The sequence below is a fragment of the Engraulis encrasicolus genome, chromosome 2 (genome assembly GCF_034702125.1).
Source record: "Engraulis encrasicolus isolate BLACKSEA-1 chromosome 2, IST_EnEncr_1.0, whole genome shotgun sequence".
NCBI lineage: Eukaryota > Metazoa > Chordata > Actinopteri > Clupeiformes > Engraulidae > Engraulis > Engraulis encrasicolus.
This window is the reverse complement of record NC_085858.1, coordinates 33,131,878-33,158,516: the sequence shown is the minus strand read 5'-3', so window position 1 is coordinate 33,158,516 and position 26,639 is coordinate 33,131,878. Positions and strand designations below refer to the sequence as shown.

The window sequence follows — 26,639 nt, the reverse complement described above, 5'->3', positions numbered from 1 at the left end:
AAAAAAGTCAAAAAGAAAAAAAACTCACCTCAGGGTCAAACCCCAGGTTGTGGGATAGCCGTTTTCTTCCCTTTCTTTGATTTAGCAGCTTTTTACGTTTTTATGTTCATCACACAAAACCTGGGATTTGGGAGATGACACGTGATGACATGTGCTACTATGTGGTTTGTCTGCGATGTGTAAAAAGTCAGCAAAGAAACCCTAATTTGGAGAATATACGCAGGGTTGCAATCTTAATGTGGAGCACCAAATAAAAATATCACTGATTACAGACATCTGTAAGAAAAATACTAGGCAAGAAAAGGCAATAGACATAACATGGCCATGCGCGGAGTGTGCATTTAAGACAGAATCTGTAATTTTGGTGAAAGTTTGTTGATATTTGGACACATCACCAATTACAACCCTGAGCTCCACTTCCTGAAAACTAGGCCCCGATTGGCTGAGCTTGCTTATGGACCGATCCAACACACAAGTTCGGTTTCCTTCTACCGACATGTGCCGACATGTGACATGTGCCAAGCTTTTGCACAGCTATGCGCAGAATTCTGTTAAATGTGTAGGCTGAATCTATGGCTTTTGGAACCCTGTTATTCAGTTATTTACATTTTGGACTCCCATGGCAGTCAGAGACTGTCTTCATCTAAATCCACGTTGTCTCCAAGTATTCTTATGAACATCCAACACAACTGAAGCTCCCCGTCTTGTGACATGTGGAGTGTGTTCTTGCCAGGAAGGCTGCGCAGACCCAGGCATGCCATCCCCCAAGTATAGCTAACCAATAAATCAAATACAGCTAGCATAAAAACAAAGAGATGGATGTGGAGCGTGTGCCCTGTATGTTCTAATCAGGAAGGGTGTACAGAATAGATCCAAGTAAAAGTGGAGACTGAGGTAGGCGATCTCCAAGTATAATTATAACCGCTAAATCAAATACAGTAAGATGTACAGTAGATGGACGTGTGTGTGTGTGTGTGTGTGTGTGTGTGTGTGTGTGTGTGTGTGTGTGTGTGTGTGTGTGTGTGTGTGTGTGTGTGTGTGTGTGTGTGTGTGTGTGTGTGTGTGTGTGTGTGTGTGTTCTCACCAGGAAGGGTGCGCAGACCCAGGTGAAGGTGGAGACGGCGCCCAGGTAGGCGATCTTCTTGAGCACGCGCAGCTCGCTCTCGCGGATGGCCGACACCTTGTCCTTGAAGGCCAGCTCCCAGGCGTACAGCTTCAGCACCTTCATGCCGTTCAGCACCTCGTTCATCAGCTTGATGCGCTCGTCCTTGCTCTTCATCTGGGCCACCTGGACACGAGAGCGGTGGAGGACATGGAGTTAGCATGGGGGGGCTAGTAGAGCTGTCAAAAAACATCAAAACAGTAGACTAGAAAGTAAAATCCCTGCCGTGTTTTCCTGAACACGGGTCACCTGAACACGGAGCAGGGGAAGAGATGGAGTTAGCATGGGGGAAATAGTAGGGGTATTAGGGGAAGCCTGATAGTAAGGTTAGGGGCCTTGCTCAAAGGCACCTCATCCATGGTGTGAGATAGGGAGTGGAAGGGTGGTGTTTGAACCTGCAACCCTATGATCTAAAGTCCTTAACCACTAGACCACACCTGCCCCATACTGTACATTGAGGGGATATACTTGCAAGACAGCGGGCTGCCTACAAAGAGGAAGACACAAAAAACAGTCATGTGGAAACAGACCTGGTAGGCTTTGGTCTTCATGGCGATGACTGCATTAATGGGAACCATCAGCACCATGACAGCAACACCGGCCAGAACAGACGGTCCAAGGGTCTAATGTTCAACAGGAAAGGACAGAGAACAGCATTCGTTATGGTCTATTACCTATGCACATTGTACACAGAGGTTAGAAACAAAAAGTAGTCTACAGACATTCTGATACAATAATAAAAACAAGCAGTATAGTGGCAGATTCTCCCGCTGTACATACTACCGTATTGTACAATGTAACTAGACAATGAATTATTTATGAATTCTGAATTCCAAACAACTTCTGCATACTTTCAACAAACTCAACCTTATTCAATGCTAAAGATCAGGACCATGGACAGAGGATATGGATAGTTCCATGGTCAGACATAGGGTGCGTTCCAATATGTGACCTTGCGTCCTCCACTTGTGCTTGTGGCCTCGTACCAGGAAGTAATACATCGAGATGACATCACTGACAACAGCATTATATTTCAATATCTTGCAAAAGCTCAATTGTTAAGTCCCTTTCTCATTTGCAAACTGTATGGTGAATGAAGGAGAGTCCCCCAGAGATTGTTGTGACTAGGCAGACAGCGGGGAAACTTAATTGCTCTCTCCACGGATGCCGGTCATCAGCAAAATGTGAGGCCACAAGCACAAGTGGAGGAATGCAAGATTGCATATTGGAATGCACACCGAGTCACAAGGCCAGAGGAGATGGCAGGGCGGTAGGGCACTGGGCTGCTACGCCGTTGACCAGGACACCATTCCGGCCCCGATCATTTGCAGATTCCTCCCCGTCTCTCTCTCCCTGTTCATTTACTGTCTCTCTTTTTTTTTTTTTTTTTTTTAAAGGTTTTTTTTTTTCTTTTTCGACTTTATTTGATAGGACAGTGTGAGAGGTGGACAAGAAGCGAATTGGGAGAGAGACGGGGAGGGGTCGGCAAAGGACCCGGGCCTGGAATCGAACGGCAGGCCATGGCAGGACCCATTTTCTGTCTCTTTCAACTATCCCGTCTCAAATCAAGTAAAAATAAAAACAAAAAAAAATATTTTTTAAAAGACAAAAAGGAAGGATACTGCGATCCAGATGATGTGCCAGGCTGAGGCCTCACCTGCCAGAGGAAGTAGAGGGCCAGCACCACCTGTAGCGGGGCGGACCAGATCATGTTGATGTAGGTGATGAGCTCCATGAAGCGCTGGGCATCCACCGACATCAGGTTCACGATCTCCCCCACCGTGGACGTGCGCCGCGCAGCATTGGTGATCACCAGGGCCTGAAAGACACACACAAGGGCAGTTGGTTGCATTTTAGTCATTATTGAACAATGGCAGTAAGCATAGATAGAATCATGAACCAGTGAGCCACCCCCATCTCTGACAGTACATGTACTACGTCTCACATTTCTCAAATGCATGCATGCGCGTATGTTTGTAGATGTGTGCACAGATAAGACAGTGTTGTAGTAGGGGTGGTACGGTTCACAAATGTCACGGTTCGGTCCATATCACGGTTTCAAGGTCACGGTTTTCGGTTTTGTACGGTTCTGTATTATATAAAAATTTGAATGAAAATGTAAGCTTATCATGGGTATGTTGAATTTGACTTCATTTAACCCAACTGAAAGAGGAAAGATATCAATGATTTTAACATGCTTCCATTTATTTCACAAAAAGGGAGAACTAAGTCCTAACTTTTAAGTTGACAAATATTCAAATATTACATGCTATAACACTTGACGTGTAAAAATAAAACAGCTACACTCCTGTAGGTAATGGGACCATTAGGTCAGTGTAGTATGGCTATTTTGGTTAATGACACACTGAGAACGAATTGGACTTTTATTTTGATACCGCTTTCTGCGAGTTTTGCGCTTATGAATCAGTTGCTTCCTATCATGAAACTGCCGGCCGTGAGAAGCATAGAAGTAAAATCAGAAGTCAAATTCAATTTTAAGTGAACAAGTGATAGGGTTATGTTATGTTAAAATGTGAAAGTTAAGGTAACAAATCATTTTAAAAGATCGTTTTTTTTAGAAGTGTATGCACAAGAATGTTTCACAAAACTCCTGTGAAGCTGAGCCTTTTAAAACAGTCAAATTTTATTTTTGTTATAGGCCTAGTGTTAAACATCAATGTTAACTAGGCAACAGCACAAAGTCCCCTTCCGTCCAGCAGAGTTTAACTAGCTACATATAATTAGGCCTACAGTTGATTGCAGTTAAGGACAGCACAGTGAATCTGATGGATATGTTCAATTATCTCGCATTTTGCCGTCCGGAATCCCCATTCAATGCCACGTGGATATAGCATACACTAGGCTGCTGTAACGTAAGTCATAGTCTACTTTGTTCTGCTAATCTGTCATTGTTTGTAAATTCATGTTCATTTAATTTAAAATGGTCAGCATAAAGGCTGGGAACAGTCACTTGCGCTAACGTGGAGAGAGAGGGGGGAGAGGGTGACGCTGCTGACCGACCTGCACTTGCTTGTAGGCTACTGTAGCCTAGTCAGCTGGATGCTGTTACATTATGTCTTTCAGTTGGCTGATAGAAATCAGTCTTTCCACACTCAATATCCTACGTAGTTTTGTGTTTTATGCTTGTAAAAGTGGTAGGATTTTAATAGCGTCGTCCGCCAGTGGTCACTCTATTTTTTTTTTTTTTTTTAAACCGTGGGCACCGTGCGGTTGCCCACTACCCCGTTCCGTGACATGCAAACCGTACGGTCTCGGTTTGCAACGCAAACCGTACCATGCCTATGTTGTAGGGTATGCTCTGTATGCACCGTATCTACACAGCGCTTTTCGATTTCTATGAGTCACTGCGTGTTACAATGCACGCTTCACATTTAACCTTTTCCAAGTGACAGATTAAATTAAATATCTGCAGAAATGTGAAGAATGCACGACTATTTGTACTATATACATTCATGCAAGTATGCTTGTAGATGTGCTGCTTACAGATAAGCTGTTGTCATGGGGGCAGTCATGGCCTGGCGGGGAGGTTAGGGAGGTGGACTAAAGAAAGGAGGGTTGCAGGTTGCAGAAACCCCACCATTACCTCTCCCTACACCTCCATCCATGGCTGAATTGCCCTTGAGCAAGGCACCTGACTCCACAGTGCTCCAGGGACTGTAACCAATACCCTGTAAATAACTGTAAATTGCTGAGAGTTACGCTGGTGCGGTTCTGTTCTGTTCTGTCTGCGGTACCTTGCGGTAGATGGAGCCGATGACGGCGGTGCGCAGCCTCATGCCGGTGACGAAACAGACGTGGAAGTAGCGCTGCAGGATGAGGGTCTGCACACAGGAGCACAGGAACAGCAGCGCCGTGTAGAAGTAGCCCTGCCACGTGGGGGCGCTAGAGTCATTCACAAACTTGATCAGCAGACTGGGGAGGCAGAAGAAGGGGAGCGAGAGAGAGACAGGAAAGAGTCAGTGGGTGGAAGTTGACTTTTTTTTTTTTTAAGATCTACAAGGGAGAAGCTTATCTAGACGGTGCTTCCTAGATCTTTACTTTAAAACGCAGGGGGGATAAAACACATCATATAGATAAGCTGAACTGGTTAAGCAAGAAACCATTCACATACACTCGCCTCCAAAAGAGTTGTCGCCTATCCATCTGTTTGGAATAACAGCTAATAACCTGACTTTCAATTAATCACTTGGCTTCAGAAGTCACTCATATGAAAGCTACAACCCTCTCGAATGAAAATGAATGTACAAAAATAAATTTCATGCACCAAAGAAAGATTGACCCTTAAATGAACACAGACAGGGCAGATTTTGACAAGACAAAAGTTTTGTCGCCTATCGAACATAATGTGAAAATGAGCAGATAAGTCACTTCAAAACACTTCAAATACGCAGATCGGGTGTCATACTTAATCACTGATTCACTCACACCTCTCCAGAAAATCAACTTTGGCCTTAGGTGTATGTTTAGGGTCATTGTAATCATGGAAAACAACACAATGAAAATCAATGGAGTTCAATGAGAGATGGTGACATATTCGCTATTCGTAGAGCAATACATTTTTAACTTCATGATTTAATCAATGATAAAAGCCCTCAAACACCTGCAGCATGCATGCATCTCCACATAAGAGCTGTATCCCTCCCATGTGTGACTTTAGGCACCATGTATTTTTTTTTCAGATTCTTCACCTTTAACACCAAAGAAGTCTCTCCCACTGTCCTGTCTCAAAAAAGCCAGCCAAGAGTATGTCAGGCCTAATTCTCACAAAAATGGAGGCTAATGGGACTCATACTCTGAAGTCAAGATCCCAAGATCAACCATTTTAGAACTGATAGCATCAAAACTATATGGTGTTGGAGATGAAGAATATGAAAAAAGAGAAATGGTGCATAAAGTGAAACATGGTACAGATACAGCTCTTATGAGAAGCTGCATGCATGCTGCAGGTGTTTGAGGGCTTTTATCATTGATTAAATCATGAAGTTAAACATGCATTGCTCTACGAATAGCGAATATGTCACCATCTCTCATTGAACTCCATTGATTTTCATTGTGTTGCTTTCCATGATTACAATGACCCTAAACATACACTTAAGGCCAAAGCTGATATTCTGGAGAGGTCAGAGTGATTCAGTGATTAAGAATGACACCCGATCTGCATATTTGAAGTGTTTTGAAGTGACTTATCTGCTCATTTTCACATTATGTTCGATAGGCGACAAAACTTTTGTCTTGTGAAAATCTGCCCTGTCTGTGTTCAATAAAGGGTCAATCTTTCTTTGGTGCATGAAATTTATTTTTGTACATACATTTTCATTCGGGAGGATTGTAGCTTTCATATGAGTGACTTCTGAAGCCAAGTGATTAATTGAAAGTCAGGTTATTAGCTGTTATTCCAAACAGATGGATAGGCGACAACTCTTTTGGAGGCGAGTGTACAGTTCACATTCTCGGGGTTCAAAGACACCGATAACAAGTGGTGGGCAGCGCATCATGTTGGAATTGCTTGAAACCATTCATAAGCTGATGACAAGATGAAACATAAATGAATCACTGCTTCAAACTAGAAATGTGTACTAGTGATTCAGTTTTCCAGTTTCCATGAATTAGGATGTGCCAGCAGGGCAGGGCTGGGCCAAAAAAAAAAAAAAGCCAGGGCATGTTTGACATTTTTGGAACAAAACCAAAAAAAAAACAAGGTCGACCTCTGAGGACCGTCTTCTTGCCAGGAAAAAGCCATGTGTGCCAGATTGAATCTGTCCAGCCCTGTATGTTATGCCAGGGTGAAAGAAGCACTGAACCATAGCCTGCTTGGTGAGCAGAAACTAAGCAACTGAAAGAAGGGTGCTCCAGTGTTCAGGTAGTGCTCAAGTGACATGCTCACTTTCTCCTCTGCCACTTGAGAAGCGCTGCCTTATTTTTCACTCTTCCCTCTGAGGGGACAGCTCTAGACTACTGTAAACACGGGACTTGAACATGACCAACACATTTGCAGCATTCTAAAGGGCCTAATGTGACACTGACAATACTACATGAGAGGGTCAAAAGGTGATATATTTTAAGACCAGCATGCAGCAACTCAATACACCACCATATCAGTCAGCAGGTCGGAAACCACTTAGCTTTTCGGAGGGTTTCTGCGACGTGACATAGGCCTGTGGACCTTGTTTTGTTGGCAACAAACTACTTAAATACCAAAAACAGTCCAGTGTTACTAAACGTGGATGCCAAGCAGCCTATGGCACCATCACTTCTGTCTAGTTGGCAATGAAGAGTTTTCCCGACTAAGTCGTGTGAGAATTTGATTCTCAGATACTGTCTTGAAGCCGACCAGAATGGTGCTGCTGCCCATTTATGCACCAGTGGGGTTCATAACTTAAGTGCTTAACAGTGAACCACCCGTGTTCATACTGGGCTCTGAACTTTTCCGTATGTGACTATTTGTTACCCAGATGAAGTTGCAGATGTCCACATTGTCATTAAGGTTCGTAGAAAGAAAAAAAAACATGTATTTTTCGGTTCACATCGCAAACAACTTTCCAATTCCCGAATGCTCAGACTTGCGGTGTGAACACACCAGGCCGAGAACAGGTGTGGGAACGGGCACCGGCATAGTACTCAGTCAGCCTGAACACGCCTTATGAGGTTATAATTGCAATGTCAGCCGTAAACTACAATAAATCATGTAACCTGATCCTGCCATGAAGGAGCAACCTGCTACTATTTTTATAACCGCCTTTGTTTTATTTGTGTGCTGTTGGCTACACCTAGCATACCTTTTCAAGCGTCAACATGCGACAGGAGAAGCTCGGACAGAAGAACACTTCCTTTACTTGAACAGGGTATCTGCACATTTTTGCTCACCCAATTTAATGCTTTTTAATACCATTTTTAATACCTCCAACAAGAAAATTAATACCACTTCACGGGGTGTGTGCATGTGCACGTTACATGGTATAGTTGTTATTACATTGCTATAATGCAATGCAATACACATATACAATAAAAGTATTATTATGACTATTGTGCTAGTAGTGAAGCCTAATGTGAACACATGTAAGCAGCAGCAAGGAAGAACTGATCTGGAAGCCTATAGAGACCAAGCTTGTCAAATTGCATACAAGCAGGAATTAAGTTAATGGGGGGGGCCTAATGTTTCTCCCTCAGCCTCGCACATGCTTTAATAACCCTACAAAATAAAACTGAGCATGCATTCACACTGCTCTCTGTTATTTCATTCTCACTGCCAGCTCCCTTGTCACTTTCTGTGGCAGACATTTGCCATGACTTGATAAAGAGGTTTCTGAATGATGTGGGAGTTTTCATGACTGTGCAGAATTTGCCCCTCCCTTAGAATAATGTATTATTATTTCAAATCAAAGTAGCCTGCATCTGTGTTAAAATTACAGTTGATCTGGCTGCTGCCCAGGATGGCCCAAGCTCCAGTAGTCTTTATTGTTGTGCTTAATTTAACCAAAGACATGCAAACACAACAAAAAGAGCGAGGTGACACACACTAGTTTGAAACACCATTAGGCCTAACCCATTTCTTTTAAATTCCTTCAAACTGAAACCATTTCAAAATTGTGCATGTTTGAAAGTTTGATGACATTTAATCAAATACCTTCAATTGTAAAAAATAAAATAAAATGGGCAACAATTGACCATTCATAATGGATAAATAGTTGAGTGCACATTAGCCTACTATGAGTAGAGGCTATAACACCTGTGGTTTAAAAAGGGTTAAAAAGGAACGGCTCTGGGCTACTCCTCCTTTCCCATAGATGTGTATAGAAGTATTATATACACATCTATGTCCTTTCCCCCCAAGCTTCATAATAGAGACGGTGGAATCTAGCAAGATGCGTTCTACTTTCAGTTTAGCAACAAGTCCTTCTTCGGAGCGGCGATACGAGAGCAAGAAGCAGCAGCAGCTTCATGTGAATACCCACAAGCATTTCACCGCTGACACGCGACTAAAATATAAGCTACCGATGCACACGCCACGCGGTTAGTTACCGATTTGGACATCCTCGCATATCTCATTGTGTCATTTAGAGTCGTAAACACCGGTTTATTACATTTTACACACATTTCCACCGCTTGCAACTTCACTACTCGGGCACACTCCCGATTGCGTTACCCCTTGACAGCATCAAATAACCGTAAACACAATGATACGAAGCTCGGAGACTTTGAAGTAGAATATTGCACGATTTAACTGCTAATAGTCTAGGCAGGATTTCTGAAAAGGTGCTTATTTAAGGTCCTGAAGGCAAATCGTGTTAATTTTCGGCATACAACTGATTTAGGGATATTCTAGGGTGCTGAATCCAAATCTGCCGTATGCCGGACGCAAAAATGTACCGAAATGCCTCAAAAAAAACGGGCAAAATCCAATATGGCCCGCCGCCCACCACCGTGTTAAAATCCTGCAATCACTTTTCTTTTGGACTAAATAAGGTATGAATTTGAAAATAGCACTTATTTTTATGTTTTCAGACATGGGGAAAGCCATTATGTCATCAGATTTAAACTCAGATTGGAGGAAAATGCTTATGTCATTGGCTGGCAGCCATTTTAAAAGCAGAGAGCCTCATATTGTCAACGATTTTTAACATTCTTACTAATCTTTCAAGATCCACAGAAAAAAATGCTCTTTGTTTCTGTGAACACAAATACTACAGAAAACTGCACTGAACTGTCTACTTTCACCTGAAAAAAGAAGTTTGTGTCTACCTTTTTCCATTCTTTAGTTATGGGCAGTAGAACATGGGATGACACCACAAAAAAGCACAGATTTTTGACCCCAAAATACTGCACTTCTCACTGCCCATATTTTTGCTTTAAGGACATATTGTCTTTGATAGTGTTCATGTTTGATACACAACATTTTCAGGGGGTTTGAAGGATGCTTAATGCCTTTAATTCCCATGGTACATCAAAATGAAGGAATCCAATATGGCCGCCGTCACCAGTCTACAGTGTACATTTCTTTGATTACACAAGGTAAACTCTTAAGTAGGCCTACATTATGTAGCATCAGGTTTTCATACAATGAGAATTAATTTCCATACTCAGATTTAAGAAAGATATCAAAGGAAATTATTTCAGTGTAGACTGAATTCATGTTTGCAACAGGAGATTATCTTTTCCATAAATTGACCATTTGTATTTAAATCTCTCCCTATTTCAATTACACTTTTAATGCATTATACCATGAAAAATGTTCCCACCTCAAACCACCACACAATGTTTCCACACCTCTTCACCCATAAAAAATAAATGACCACAAGAGTCTGAAATCAAATATTTTCTAATATTATCCTTTGTACAATGGGAATTACTTCATGTTTGTCGGTTTAATTGCTGTGCTCAGATCACTGTATATCTAGGCCTATAAAGGGGATCAAGAGGCAGACTGATGTGAATAATATATAGAATAGAATAGAATAGAATAGAATAGAATAGAGTGTACAGATAAGGGAGTGGCATTGTGTGTGTGTTGGTGTGTGGGTGATGTGTGTGTGTGTGTGGTGTGTGTGTGTGTGTGTGTTGTGTGTGTGTGTGTGTGTGTGTGTGGTGTGTGTGTGTGTGTGTGTGTGTGTGTGTGTGTGTGTGTTGTGTGTGTGTGTGTGTGTGTGTGTGTGTGTGTGTGTGTGTGTGTGTGTGTGTGTGTGAATATATACACAAAGGGCATACTCAGGCTGGTATTGCACATCAGTCATCTAAAGTTATTGCATAGATTGCCTTGCTTAATGTACATATTTCAGCTGAGATGGCCACTCTGTGACAATTATAACCATTAATTACAAGGCTGGCCTTTACGGCAAGAATTCAGCTCAACACATTGCACTGTATCAATTATTTCACAACAACCGGAGGATGGAAGGAGATCAGGGGAACAAGAGATTGTAATGAACAGTCAGACAGTCCATGTGTGTGAAATGTGGTTTTAGTCTTTGGTCCTTACTTTGATGATACATCTGTAGTGCCAATGATACATCTGTAGAGACCCAAGAACTCAGAACCAGGATAATGTCCAAGACAATGTTTTAGCTCTGTGACAGTGGGAAGTTCAGAGAGGGCTAGGTCTATTCTTGCTATATGTGTGCCTCCTGAAGGCAGCAATGATCTCTTTGGTTTTCTTTTTCATTCAGAGCTAGAGAAATTTGTCTCGGTCTCTGTACACCAGGCTGCCACCTTCACTCCCTTTTGCTGGCCATGCTGCAGTCATGGACGGATAGACTTTAGATGGGGGCTCAGCATGCAGCCATGTGGGGATCCAGCCCTGCTGAACAGGGGAGCAGGAGGAAAAGAGAGTCTGTCTGTTATCTTCTGTTGGTAGAATTGTGCAAGTATAGTTTTTAATTGGCCTAGTTAAAATATACTGGAATGTACATCTTCAGTGTATCAATAATGGTGCTCAGGTGGAGCGAGAGAGCCAATGGCAGGCAGAAGAGCAAGTGGTAGTTTTAAGGTGCCTAGGCACATAAATGGGCACTTCCCTGTCTTTCTCACAGCACATGAACACAATATTCAAACTTGGACTGCTAATTAACCCATTTTGTCCTAAGCCCTTTTTGGGAAAGGGTGCCCTCTTCCTATTAAATCCGCAACGTCTCAGCCTCTGAAGCACATACAAACATGAAATGAGTTACATTTAAAGCCAATACCCTCCCCTTGCATTGTAATGTGTTCATTCAGCTCCAACATAGCTCCAACACAGTTAATAAAACAGCTAAAATCTCAAGATCCTGAAAAACCTATATGTGTTTCCAGGACACAATGGGTTAAGTTATACGAGGTATCAAAAATCAGAATGTCCTTGCTGACTTGGAATGTCCTTTTTTTCTGAATATTGTGTTCATGTGCTGTGAGAAAGACAGGAGGGTGCCCATTTCTATTAACCTTGCGCACCATCCTACGTATTTCCGCCAAGAGACTTGACTCCACACTACTTCTGATACCAGTTTATAGGCCTATATATACCAAATATATATGCACATACAGTCACCCTCCTCTACTCTAACCAAAATTGTTTACTTGGTATACTAAGTTAACCTACAGTATTCCTAATCACCCCTCCTTGAGTTGCTGAATTGCAGCAACTGCTTGACTCCATGTACTCCATGCCACTTCTTGCAGATGCAGTGTTGGATGAGGCAAGCACAAGTTGTGATGTCTTTGTGTGCCTTGAGAATGCATGGTTTCTAAATTTTGTTTTATAACCTGACTGCGAACCTAGCCGCGCACAAGTCAGCCTCTGATTGTTGGAAACCGCTGTCTGTCAAAAAAAAAAAAATAGCTCACGTGGTTGGCTGCCAGTGTCTTGCCCCTCTTCATAACATTGTGTTGATAAACAATGAGAACCCATGTATAAGTGGCAGATACAGGACCAGTGGGACTAAAGCCCTGTTCAATACCACCCATCCCACTTCGGTGACTGGCAGGAGGATAGGAAGGGGTGTGTGGGTGTGTGGGACTCAATATAGAGATTTGATGATATGGGGCATTTTATGTAACCATGTGACATCTGAATTAGATAGGACTGATCATTGCAAAACGCCATACTTTGCTTTTGTTGCATTTGCAGCCAAAGTGCCATGCAGTGCATGATATTGTGTGTCCTGCCAAATCACTGGAGAGGAGGAGGTTGATAGGCCTAATGGTTGGGAATGAGTTAACATATATCAAGTAAATTCCTCACAATAACATAAACTGTTTTGATCCACGTTTTCACCTTTCCACCATTCAAAGATATAATGTAAGCACCGCAATAAAATCGGCAAACAATGAATTCCTAATGCACAAAATGTAGATGTGCATATTATATTTAGGCACATTCAGATTTATGTGTGTAAATTTGTCTCATAATGGAAGAGGTGGATTGAGGTGGACATATTGCATCATGTTATAATAAGCATTAAAATAAAAGTGGAAGTAAACATTTTCATTCAAAAGAACAGCTTATTGACATGAAAGTCAACTGTCACTTGTAAACATGAATTCAACCTATGAAATCATGACCTTTGATTCTAATCTTTAATCTGAGTATGGAGATGAATTCTCCATGTATGACAACCTATAGCTACAATGTAATTAAGAGTCCACCTTGGTCTGGTTGATGGCGTCCATATCCGATTAATTCATTTTGAGTAGGCCTATTAAAGAGGTTTTGAGCCTAATACACAGCATATTTGAATATTTGAATTAAGCACCCTTCAAAACCCCTGAAAATGCTGCATATCAAACATGAACACTATCAAAGAAACTTTGTCCTTAAAGCACAAATGTGGGTTGAGACAAGTGCAGTATTTTGGGGTCAAAAAATATTGTTTTTTTTTGTGTCACCCTATGTTCCTGTTGCAATCATGAATTCAGACTACACTGAAATAATTTCCTTTGATATCTATCTTAAATCTGAGTATGGAAATTAATTCTCCCTGTATGAAAACCTAATGCTACATAATGTAGCCCACTTAAGAGTTTACCTTGTGTAATCAAAGAAACATACACTGTAGACTGGTGACGGCGGCCATATTGGATTCCTTCATTTTGATGTACTATGGGAATATACATTTATTTATACATCATATTGGCATTAAGCACCCTTCAAACCCCCTGAAAATGTTGCACATCAAACATGAACACTATCAAAGACAATATGTCTTTAAAGCAAAAATATGGGCAGAGAGAAGTGCAGTATTTTGGGGTCAAAAATCAGTGTTTTTTTGTGGTGTCATCCCATGTTCTACTGCCCATAACTAAAGAATGGAAAAAGGTAGACACAAACTTCTTTTTTCAGGTGAAAGTAGACAGTTCAGTGTAGTTTTCTGTAGTATTTGTGTTCACAGAGACAAAGAGCATTTTTTCTGTGGATCTTGAAAGATTAGTAAAAATGTTTAAAAAACGCTGACAATATGAGGCTCTCTGCTTTTAAAAATGGCTGCCAAACCAATGACATAAGCATTTTTTCTTCCAATCTGAGCTTAAATCTGATGACATAATGGCTTTCCCCATGTCTGAAAACATAAAAAATAAGTGCTATTTTCAAATTCATACCTTATTTAGTCCAAAAGAAAAGTGATTGCAGGATTTTAACACGGTGGCGGCGGCCATATTGGATTTTGCCCGTTTGAGGCATTTCGGTACATTTTTGCGTCCGGCATACGGCAGATTTGGATTCAGCACCCTTGAATACCCCTAAATCAGTTGTATGCCGAAAATTAACATGATTTGCCTTCAGGTGTCAACTATTTGGAAAAATGACCCTGACTATAATCTAAATTGCAATCGTGGCATTCATGAAATGACATGCGTTAAACGCTACACTCAAACTCAGGCTTTCGACGAGTAAAGTTTCGACGGTACCACAGAAATACAAATATCCACGAGGCATTTTGGTTGATGAAATTTAAAGTCTCAATTCTTAAACTGCGGTCAAGTCAGCCACCACACGCACTGTGGTCGATGGAATTTACTTGGTCAGCCGTCGTCATCAACCAGTAGGGGGATCCAGACGAGGGGGTCTGCTACCTGGCCGCCTGTCATTTACTGTCGGGTGCCGTTTCCTACCCCAGGCATGTTCCGACTCGGAGCGCTTGTTGCCGTCTGTCTTAGTGATGAAAAACGTAATTTAACTGTCCAAACATCTATAGATTAGGCTACTACATTGTGTCCGGGTGAAATTTAATGCCGATCCTTTGAAAATTAATGCCACACCTCGAAATTTAATGATTTTTAAAGCCTTAAATTGCAAGTTCTGTATTTAATGCTTTTTAATGCTTTTTAATGTCCCGCGGGGACCCTGTAGATAGATGCACATAGCAACTGCCATCTGTTCTGGCAACCTCTCATGAGTGTAACAGACTTGCATACCAAAGCAGAGCAATACGCTGAGAGTGAAGGAATCAAACAAGTAGCAACACCTGGCTGCACCACATGCATAACCATCATCCACTGATCATGTAAACCCAACTGTAACCAACAATCAACAACACAATCATGCACCACTAGATATTAGAGCTAGACAGTCAAGTCTAAGTAAATAAACAATACATCCACCATCCAACTATACAACAACATCCTCCTCACTCCATCCAACTAAATCTTCACCCCACACAAATATGCTCAATCCTGAGGTCGAGAGAGATCGTAGTTTCACTTTCATATCTGGATCACAGTATTGCTATGGGAACAGAGAGCCAGTTAATTCGAAAGCAAATTAAAAGAAGTAAACAAAAACACTAATTACTGAGATTAAGGTAATCAGATTAAAGAACTCAGTAATTAAATTGGCATTAGACTCTAATTCCAACCAATTAATAACAAGTATGAGTTGCACTATTTGTCCTCTCATGGCCTCTATAGCAACTAGTCCCCATGAAACCTTCTCATTCAGCAACTGCAGAAAATTTTTCTATTGGCTCTCTTGATATCTACTCCCACTAGAGATTGGGGTGCCATCCTCACGGAGTTTACAACTCAGTCAAATCTGCAAGCAAACGTTAACATTACATTGCATTTAGGGGACACTTTTATCCAAAGCAAAATACAAAGGACACTCTGTTATCAGCAGCCTATAACATGAGGGGACATACAGTGGTATACTGGACGGGTCAAGCAGGGATACATTTGTAAGAAGGAAAACTGCCACAGAAGGAAATGAAAGAGTCTTCCCAAGCTTACTTGAGGATGGCGGGCCCCACGAACATGAGGATGTCGTGGACGATCTTGTAGACGGTGCTGACGAGGAAGTAAGGCCCGAAGGTGCGGCACAGCGCCCAGAAGAGCGAGGGCTCGCCAGTCTTCTGAGAACTCTTCACCAGGAGAATCTCCGACTCCTCCAGTGGGCATGCACCGTCCTTCTTATCGCCGCGGCCGGCTGGCACAGGACGCTTGGGGGAGTATATTGACTTCTCTAAGGGCCTGAGGAAAGAGGAGAGAGGAACATGGTGGAGAAGTATGTTGTTAACAACATTAGCAGTAATGTTTAGCAACAAAACACTCGCAAATGGTCGTAGGGAATGCATTTTCTTTCGACTTTTAATTCTTTTTTTTTACAATTTCTAAATTAGGACAGCCACTGTGTCAGTTGCAGCCATTCTGAGGAAGCCAATCTGAGGAAGACCGAGAGGTCGAAACGTCATTGCCAATGGATGAATAAATAAAAAGATGAAAAAATAACTTCAAGAAGAAAAATCCAAAGAAGTGTGCGAACCTTTTTTCCAAAAAAAAAAAAAAAAAAAGTCAGTTGCAGCCATTACCATAACTGACGAGATTGCTGAGAATTTAAGTTCTGGAAACCTAACCAGGCCTTTGATACAGATGTGGTGCCCTGGTGGTATTCGTTTGCAAAGTATCATACCACATCTTTTTAAGAATTGTTTTTTTACGATTCGCCCGAAACAAGAAAGAAAAAGAAATGCATTTGCAGTGGTTTACACTTTAGGCTACTTCACTTTGTTTTTGTAGTCACTGCTAGATCAATATTACAACTGTTAAGCTGGATATGAGCGGAGTGCATTTCAGTGGAGGGTTAAGCATGGGCAAATCAATTCTGACCAAAGGCAGAAAAATGTCATAAGTAGTGAAATGTAAATGTCTGTTGTAAAATGTCCGGTTCTTCCCTCAAGCCATCTGTTTTTAAAGCATAGGCTATAGTTTTCTTTCTTTTCTTTTTTAAATGTTTTTTTAGGGGCTTTTATGCCTTTATTTGACAGGACAGTCAAAGATTGTGACAGGAAGCGATTGGGACAGAGAGACAGGGGAGGATCGGGAAATGACCCCGGCCGGACTCGAACCGGGGTCCCCGTGGGTGGGCATGCAAGCCCAAATGTGGGGGGCTTAGCGCGCTGCGCCACAGCGCCCCCCTATAGTTTTCTTTTTTAATTATCATTTATTTTCGAGTATCCCTCTTCATTACAGAGATGAAGGCATCTGTCACAACATTTCAATGTCAATTGTCCAAGAACAAGAAGGTGACAAAAATCTTGAGTTCATATGAAGGTTAAGTGGTAACAGCCCTCTTTTAAACCGGACCTGAGGCCATTTCCTGACTCTTCCCCCTTCTCTCTCACACCATCCTATATCCTATTAACCCATTTTAGCCTGATGACTCGTATATACTGTTTGACCTTTGGTGCCTGGAGTGACATACTGTATACGCTGCCTTCAGGCTCTTGAGATGTTAGCTCTTCTAACAAAAATGTGGGTATGTTACAGCTGAATGAACACACTCTAATGCAAGAAGAAGAGGGTCCAATGGGTTTAAATGCAACTTATTTCATGTTTTTATGGGCATCAGAGGCTAAGATATTTAGGTTTTTATGGGCTGAGGGCAACTCTCCCGACAAGGGCTTAGGCATTCAGCAGGCGTTTTCTGCAGGTGCTTTAGTTTAGACATCAATGGGTTAAGGCACAAAAGCTCCAAAATATCTTTAAAACAGGAAAGAGAAGCCCTCCCTCCTCCAATCCTGACCTTTTGACCTTGTTGCACTGATGGTCCCAGCGCCGTACCAGCTGTGGCACCACTCTCTGGGAACAGTCCTCCGCATTCAGAGACCACAGATCCTTCTCTTCCAGCGGCCTTTTGAAGCCTGTCACCATTAATCTACAAAGTGATACACACACACCAGACACACACACACACACAGACACAGACATAGACACAGACACACACACAGGTTTCAAAAGCCCACGCATAGTATATAAAAGTACAAAGGACTTGCTAGAAAGAAGCAGTGCTGGTAAGCAAAGCCTCTCTCGTCTCTTAAAATAAACCCTGTATTTATTTTTTATTTATTCCAAAAATGACAAATCTGTGCCCAAAAAAAGGCCATAGTAAGTAACATGCTTCTGCTTACTTGTTTATCCACCAGAATGTGATCTTTGACAGGAACGAAGCTCCTGATTCGGGACATGGATTCTGTAGGTTCAAAAGAGGAAAACGTTCACTTGGAAAAATAAAAAAGCAAAAGACAAATGGGAGCAGTGTGCGGACATTCCACCTTTATTTTCGTAGGTTCAAAAGAGGCAACAAACTTCAGCTTTGAGAATTACAATCAATGAAAGCTCACGTGCGCTTGATCTGCACATTTGACTAGCCATGAGCCAAGGAGTAACCCAAGTCACTTGACTTGAACGTTCTTCACCACTTACCAGCTCTTTGACGGCTTGTGAGAAGAGAGGAGGGCGGTCGGAGAGGCAGGACAGGAAGAGAGAGATGAGCAGCAATGTGTAGTAAATGTAGAACGTGGTGTATCGGAACACATCTACCGCTGCAGGCTGCAGAGGACAACACACAGATTGGACATTAGAGAGTAGACGAGTAGAGTAGAATTTATTGATCCCAGGGCGAAATTAAGGTGTCAAGTAGTAGCATACATACATACAGTATATACATAAATACAGAAGACTTTACCCACAAGACATTACACACATCCTTACACATTATATTAACCATATATAGCTCACTCTTACATATATTTAGCCAAGGCGCTCTCTCTCTCTCTCTCTCTCTCTCTCTCTCTCTCTCTCTCTCTCTCTCTCTCTCTCTCTCTCTCTCTCCTCTCTCCTCTCTCTCTCTCTCTCTCTCTCTCTCTCTCTCTCTCTCTCTCTCTCTCTCTCTCCCTCTCCCTCTCCCTCTCCCTCTCCCTCTCCCTCTCCCTCTCCCTCTCCCACCCCCACCCCCACCCCCACAATTATTAAGTGTCCACAGTGTCACATGTGCCTTAGCTGAGTGGCATATTGAAGCCAAAACAAAGTGACCACCAAAGTGTCCAGGAGTGTCAGAAGTCACAGTGCATAGTACAATATCCAACTGTTAGGGGAAGACCTTATCTTATCCACCTTATTACTAGCTCCCTAGATAAGATTCACATAAAAGGGGCGACATTTCCGCTTGATTATTGCCTAGTTACGACTTCCTGTTAAGTTAACTTCCGCTGCATTTTAAAAACAATTAGTCATCACATTATAAAAATGTGTGAGTGAGGGATGTCATAGTCCAAATAGGGCAGCGTATCCAGGTCAGTGGCATCTACATAGATTGGGAGGACGATATGAAGAAATGGCCTTGGACAATAAACATAGTTCATTACATTTTAAATGTTTCACGCAAACCTTTACAAAGTTGCTACTTAGGTAGCCCATTTGTTTATGTGGGTCACCAACTACACTGGATATTGCACCCCTTTTTCGTTGCTACAGTAGCAACGACAGGAATGAGGTGGATAGTTAAAATAATCAAATTTGCACTACAGCAGTAAACAGAAGACAAGGGGTAAATATCCCAAAAAAATTAAAAAGCTTTTTTTCTGGGGGAAAGTCAAAGTAGATGGCAGAATTATGTTATAGTGGAGAAAAGAAAGCTTGAGTTTGGTGACAAGTGTTGCAGCGCTTGTTCTGTACACCGAGACAAGTGAATAGGAGCAGAGGTCACGTTCTCTGCATGAACAGCAACTCCAGTTCTCAAGCAAGTGCTACATTCTGAAGTGTTGCTGTGGACACAAAGAGAGCAGCTGTGTTTGCTTCTATTGTGTGGAGTTGTGTAGTGGCAGGCGGCAGCAGACATGATTAGACAATTTGTCATCCTGGTTGTCATGGGAACTACAGATGACATTCTGTTTGATTTGACATCATTGGTGAACAACCAAAAATGCAGAGAAATGTGAGAAGTTACGTATGTAGATTTTTTTTTCTGCATAGGACCCCAGGTCTTACTTCTTCAAGAAATGATTCACACGCTGATGAGCACTGACACAAATTCATCATCCAATCAATATGTATAAGAAATTGTGGCATCCCCACAGTGAAGTCCACTAGGCTAGGCAGTCAAATATCCTCCTGGTCTTACCTCATCGACGGCCTGCATTACTTTGGAGCGGAAGGTGATGGTGGCACAGGCCAGGGCGATGAGCCAGAAGCTCAGCATCACCCCCGATGACTGGGCCCCCTTGAAGCGCTCATATTGGATCAAAAATGTTGCCAGCAACTGGAAAGGAAATAAGGAGACAAAAGCATGCGCACAATCACATACACTGCATTAGCAATCAGGGCAGCCACTTTGGCAGGTAGATTTCCTTTATTCCTGGGAATAAATAACATTGACTTGGGAAAATCACTAGTCACAGTAACCCATGAGCAAAACAAAGTTAATGTGAAGCCTTGTTTACAATTGCCAAGGAAGACCAATGTCTGTGTCAGACAGACAATGCATAAAAATTGGCTTGAGGCATACTAGTAGACTCCCCTAAATCAAACCAATTAAATTTGTGGCATCAATATGAAAGTGCTGTACTTAACAAATTAGACTTGAAACTTGATCCTTGCCTACTGGACACGTTCCATTAGGCTGGCATGTGATTTAGGTCCAAATTAAATTAAGACAGGACAGGACCGATGCCAAAGATCTCCCAGGGGACAAAATGGCACTGATTAAATCCCCTGTCTTGGCTTTGCCAGCTGCAGGTCTTTGGAGCAGTGGTAGCCTGCTTTTACCATCCTCTCTTGTACTAATTTCATTTGCACACACGGTCTTGGAACTGACAACCTGAGAAATGTAAAGTGGAGGGAGGGGTGAACTCCGTTTTATCCAATTTTAAAACACTTAGTGATCGTGTCATTATTAAATATGATTACTGGAGGCGTGAACACCAGTGATGTTCAAAATGTGCGGCGCCCTCCTCCATCCACCATTCACTGATTAGCCGGTTTTCTGGTAACACAACCAGCCCCCCTCCCAAAATTCAGATTCCAGACCCACTGTACAAATGAAATCAGTGGGCATGGTAAAACCAAGCTAGAGTAGTGAGGCAATGAATAACAAAAACACACTCACACACAAAATTTGAATAGGTAAAGTCAAAACAAGTGGTTGTGTTCACATGCAAAACGCTGACAGTGGGTGGGTGCACTTACATGGCCTGTTGTATTTCTAGCTCATTGTTAGCCATGCTATTGCAACTCCAAAGCTCTGAGAGCTTTTAGTCTGGCTTATGCGAGTTGTCGACCCATTCATCTGAGGTAGATGCAAAAGGCAAGTCCAGCTTGCGTTCATGAATGAAATGCCTCCTCCATATGTGCTACTGGTTGAAGATAATCAATCATACCACCTATTCCTTCATTCTTCCACCTCCCATCTGAACCAGTGCGTCACTGCCTTTAAAAGGTGCCCCATTAAGACATAGGAAACTCTCAAAATTGATCAGTCCCCCATCTGGTTAGAATTTGCCTTGTGATGTAAAGCCTGGACGTCATTGGTGATCAAAGTGTTTTCAATATCTTGCTTGCTCAGGGAGGCAAAATGAAATCCAGTGTAAACTGACAATAATAATCGTTAATATAATAATATAAAAGTATAATCGTATCGTATCTCGCAAAAGCACAATTTGAAAGTCATTATCTCATTTACAATTGGGATGTTGAGTGGGGAAAATCCCCCCAAAAGTTCCTTTTCCTAAGTTGACAGTAAGGCAGCCCACTTGCTTTTTTCTCCACAGCGGTGGAGAAAGACTGAGACAAGAGGCCTGAAGAAACAGGGATGTACCGGAAGAACTAGTTTGACTTGCATATTTCATATCCATAAAGTGCTTATGCTAGCAAGGGGTTGCTTACCATGGTGATGCCAAGTATGGTAGGGCTGACTAAATAGACAGGTGCCAAAGCCTGTCCTTGGCTTCTTTCCCAGAAAGAATAGAACACATCTGCCCAGCAGATAATCCATAGTAAAAAGCCAATTACCTGAGGAAACAATAAACAAACACAAACGGTGAGCATGAGATTTCCAGACAGCGAGATTTACAATTTACAACATACTGTAACTGTCTCCAAATACAAAACACAAGTTCATTGTAGCACAAGACCACAGAATTCACACAGCCCAGACACACACAGTATACTGCCCCACAATCTAAGAACGCAGTAACTCTGAAAACGGCAAACTGAGAAAAAAGGCTTCAAAGTTTCCCATATGGCGCGACAACTGTGTTGTCGGTAAATTGGTGGTGACACTTCCTGGTAATGCTTGTTTATGATAGAAATTTAATGCACACGAAAAAACCCAAAAAAACAACATTTATGTGTCTTTTTGCCACAAAAAACAGAGTTACTGCGTTCTTGGCTGGTATTACTGCCACAAAATGGAGTTACTGCAGGAGTTACTGCGTTCTTGGCTAGTATTACTGTCTACTCCCAAACCAGTCCCATTGGAACGTGCAGCAGTAACTCGCCGACTTACTGCGTTTTTGTTTTGTACGACATAACCTGTTAATACAACAAGCAGTAACTTTTTTTTGGTCATTTTTGCACTTTCAAAATGAGTTTTCTCCAAAACGGGACGGTGTTGGACCACCATTTTTTGACACAAGACAAATGAGGTAGTTTAAACCCATTTAAACACATTTCCGATATAAAAAATTTTTCGACCATTTTGAGTTACTGCGTTCTTGTTTTGCACGGCAGTATAGTATATCTTCCCCTCGTCCATCATGGGAGGGTTGAACTTACTGTTTTGGCTTTGTTGAGATGGGTCATGCAAATGTATCCATGATCGTTTGATTTGAGGTATGCGAAGTATACTGGAAAGCAGAGCCAGAGGTAGAAGCAGGGGACCCACACCAGCACAGTGTTCTGAAAGCACGCCGTCAGATCTGGGTTGTTGGAATACCATGTGCGATTCCAGTCCTTAGAAAAACAGGAAAAAGATCCATTACAGCAAATACACTATAATTGTTACCAAAAGTATTCATTCACTCACCTGCCTTGACTCACACATGAACTTAAATGCCATCCCATCCCTAACCCATAGGGTTCAATATGACATCGGTCCACCTTTTGCAGCTACAGTTACTTTCAACTCATCTGGAGAGGCTGTCCACAATGTTGAGGAGTGTGTTAGTTTATAGACATTTTTAGCCATTCTTACAAAAGCGCATTAGTGAGGTCATACACTGAGTTGGTGGAGAAGGCCTGGCTCTCAGTTTCCGCTCTAATCCATCCTAAATGTGGGGATCTAATGTGTTCAGGTTAGGACTCTGTGTAGGCCAGTCAAGTTCATCCATACGAGACTCTGTCATCCATGTCTTTATGGACCTTGCAATAATAAAGGCAATTTCATCTAAATCTTGCAGTGTGGTTGTCATGTTGGAAGAGGAAGGTCCCAGTCAAAACTGTTCCCACAAGGTTGGGAGCATGGAATCGCCCAAAATGTTTTGGTATATCCTGAAGCATTCAAAGTTCCTTTCACTGATAATGAGGGGCCAAATAACTCCTAAAAACATTAACGCCACACCATAATTCCTCCTCCACCAAATGTCATATTCGGCAGGCACAACGCAGTCTGAAATGTACCTCCTGGCAACCTAAAAACTCAGATTAGTCAACAAGATTGGAAAGGTGTTCACTCCACAGAACACATCTCCACTTTATTTTATACACCTTTAGCCACATCAAGTGATTAGCACACCCAATGCTGATCAATTGGATGGGTGAGTGAATACTTTTGGTAGTGTACTCTAGACTTGAATGGTATATGGAGAACATCTCCATCAACTGTGCTAGAAATCAGGCTGAATAATAGTGTATAGACTGCAACGACAGTGAGTCGCACTGTGTTTTGTAGTCGTGTAGTCGTATATGCCCTCTCTCTCCCCGCTCTTCGCGCACGAGGTTCGAAATGTATTCAGCACGTGAAATGTTTTCACTGCTGTGCTGTTGTCGTTCAGTGAAGCCAACCATGACACTTGTTGACTGCATTTAGAATTTACATGTTGTTTTAGCTCCATTGGACTTTAGAATTTATTAGTAGGAGAATATGGCATCCAAACTTCTTAGCTACTCGTGCTGTTTCCGTGTGGTCCAAACAATCCGTCTTCTTTCAGATTTTAATTAACTGGCCATGGTCCTGAGGTGGAGAGCTTGTAATTTAAGTCATACATCTGTAAGGTGACGTCTGTTTCCAAAGAAACCTTTCAACCATTATTATGCAGTGAATGCGAAATGAAAAACATTATCATCAATGCATGTGCCAGGTGGGAATACCTGATTTTCCTATTTCGTACTGGGCAGCAACAGCTGATCATGTTGCCCAACAACAGAATTAGCGGGCTAACCTAGCTAGATACCCAGCGATAGCAAAGTCACTTAAAGCAAGTGTTACTTATCCTGGCTAGCAAAGTAACTGTTGACATTAGCGATTAACAACCCATACACGAAGAGGGACCTTTGATCTTGTATAATTTTGAAGTAAGGTTTATGCTCTTGTTGTTGTTCCCCTTTAAATGGGAGCATTGGTGGCAGCTACCAATTCATGAATAACATCGTCCTTAGCTAGCTAAAATACCGGTGTTGGCCTAGCAACATCGCTAAGCTTCATGTCTTTCTAGCTAAAGCCTTAATAGGAATTAAAGGGGACAGCGTTAGCTTGCTAAACTTATCCGAAGGGGCAACATCTTACAGAACATAAATGAAATATCGTGACTGCGCAAGAATATGGCTTACCCAAAATGGATCGGAACCGTCGAGGCTGCAGAAGTTGTCAATACCCATTCGCCACGCTGCAAATTATCATAACATTTAATGAATACAGCAACCTTGCTTTCATAACCAGTGCTTTCTGTGAGTGCTCCAGTCGAATGCAGCAGCGGCAGTGTTGTGGTGGTGGGGGCGCTGTGGGCCTTGTAGTTCAGAGCGTTGTGTAAACCTGGGTTGTGGGAGTAGCACTCAAGTCACCCTGAAACTCTGTTACAACACAGGAAAATCGTCAAGTCATTATCAAGCTGCAGTTTTTAACTAGATCTAGTTTGCAAGTATTCTTTTCATTTTTGCACCATTCATGTTGTTCTCAAAAAGACTCCAAAGTAGTTTCTTCCACCAAGCAGTTAGATTACTGAATTCATGCTGAAGACAACAAGGCACTTTCTTTTTCCACCCCCCCTCCCTCTTTTTTATTTTTATTTTGTAATCTTTTTGAGGACACAAAAAACACAACAATTTTCACTGTTTATAGGCTTCAAACCTATAATACGACGTAATAAACTAATCTTGAATCTTGAAATCTTGCCTATCCAAACATTGCTTAGCAGCATTACATTTAAGTTGGCCTATAAAAACATGTCTTGTCATCAACATTAGGCTTGCCATAGTGTCAATTCATAAACCAATAATTAGATTACATTTAATCGAAAATGGACTAAATCTGTCTGTAGGCCTAAATGGGCAAAATGAACAGCCACTATTCATTGTCATGATTGAGTCATTCATGAGCAAAGGAAATGTAATGACAAGTTGCTTACTGTAAAGATGAATGCATTTTCTTTTGTGTGTGATAGCCTACACCTACAGGCCTATTATAGGCTACAGAAGAAGGGTGGACCTCCACGCAATTTTCTACAATGTGTATGTGTGTCATGATTGTAGCCAAAATGTTCTATGTCACCTGTCAGACGAGACATGGTATAGGCCTAAGCTATTCTATCCCCTGATATGGAAGACAAAACCTACTTTGGTTATGGTTTAGTGTGCTAGTTAGTTATGGTTTAGTATGGTAGGCTAAGTAGTTCAAGTTCAAGTTCAAGAGTTTATTTTGCCAGGTCAACATTTTTTGTAGCATATCCCCCCAACATACCCCCCCCCCCAAAAAAAAAAACCCTCAAATACAAACATGCAAGACACACAGCTGCCAAGGCACATACAATAAATATAACTATGGGTAGAGACACAAACAGCAGTAGTTAGAATGGTAGTTATGGTTTATGAAGGCCTACAATAGCTTTCAACTACAGTATCTCTTGTGTGTTTTTGTTATGGTCTGCAGCTTTCACAAACAACACACAAAGGAGGTGTAGAACATTACCACAAAACAGCTTGTGTTCAAAGTCAAACAGGTAAAGCTAACACCATACCATCTCTTTGGCATAGATTAGATATGCTCCTTACAGCTAATATAACTACTTGACAGCCTATTAGGCTTAGTGTTGTGCTTTAACTGAGTGGTCTATAAAGACAAAACAGCCTTCTAATTGCAAGCGATGTAATATTATTGTAGTTGGTGCAGGCGATTGATAAACATTCACGTATAACAATGTTCAAATTAAAGGGATGATTTGAAAATGTGTATGTTTAACCCCTTAAGACACTGCATTATAAATTAGCTGTTACCAGAATGGCAATGACAAAGTCGTAATGTATTACTTAAGGCCCCATGCACTGTCATAGTAGTGTAGTACTATAGTAGTTAACTTGCAATGTCTATTACAGCGTGCCACAGGAGGTACGGCGTGCATTAAGGGGCTACATGTGTGAGCTCATCTGACAAACGGAAGGGCACCATAAAGAGCATGGCCGGCTCATCATGGACAGGAGGGACTGGAGTCAAGTCCTGCCTACCAAAAGACGGTATCTATGCCTATGCTGGCTGGCTAATAGGCCATGCAAATGAGCCTGGCTGATCACA

At 41.9% G+C, this 26,639-nt stretch overlaps 1 protein-coding gene across 2 annotated transcripts in view; it reads right to left on the bottom strand.

The window, feature by feature from the left end:
- abcc1 (ATP binding cassette subfamily C member 1 (ABCC1 blood group)) overlaps positions 1-24,826 on the bottom strand; it is a 57,002-nt gene extending 32,176 nt beyond the window's left edge. For both annotated transcript variants that reach the window (XM_063186914.1, XM_063186922.1), the window contains exons 1-12: positions 24,686-24,826; positions 22,694-22,870; positions 21,803-21,928; positions 20,043-20,180; positions 18,347-18,472; positions 18,052-18,113; positions 17,667-17,798; positions 15,875-16,114; positions 4,918-5,095; positions 2,820-2,981; positions 1,693-1,785; positions 1,085-1,288 (exon numbers count right to left, since the gene is read on the bottom strand). In XM_063186914.1, the coding sequence (XP_063042984.1) occupies positions 1,085-1,288; positions 1,693-1,785; positions 2,820-2,981; positions 4,918-5,095; positions 15,875-16,114; positions 17,667-17,798; positions 18,052-18,113; positions 18,347-18,472; positions 20,043-20,180; positions 21,803-21,928; positions 22,694-22,870; positions 24,686-24,733 (1,686 nt within the window). In that variant the 5' untranslated portion in view covers positions 24,734-24,826. The remainder of the gene's footprint in view (positions 1-1,084; positions 1,289-1,692; positions 1,786-2,819; positions 2,982-4,917; positions 5,096-15,874; positions 16,115-17,666; positions 17,799-18,051; positions 18,114-18,346; positions 18,473-20,042; positions 20,181-21,802; positions 21,929-22,693; positions 22,871-24,685) is intronic.
- Between the last annotated feature and the right edge of the window lie 1,813 nt (positions 24,827-26,639).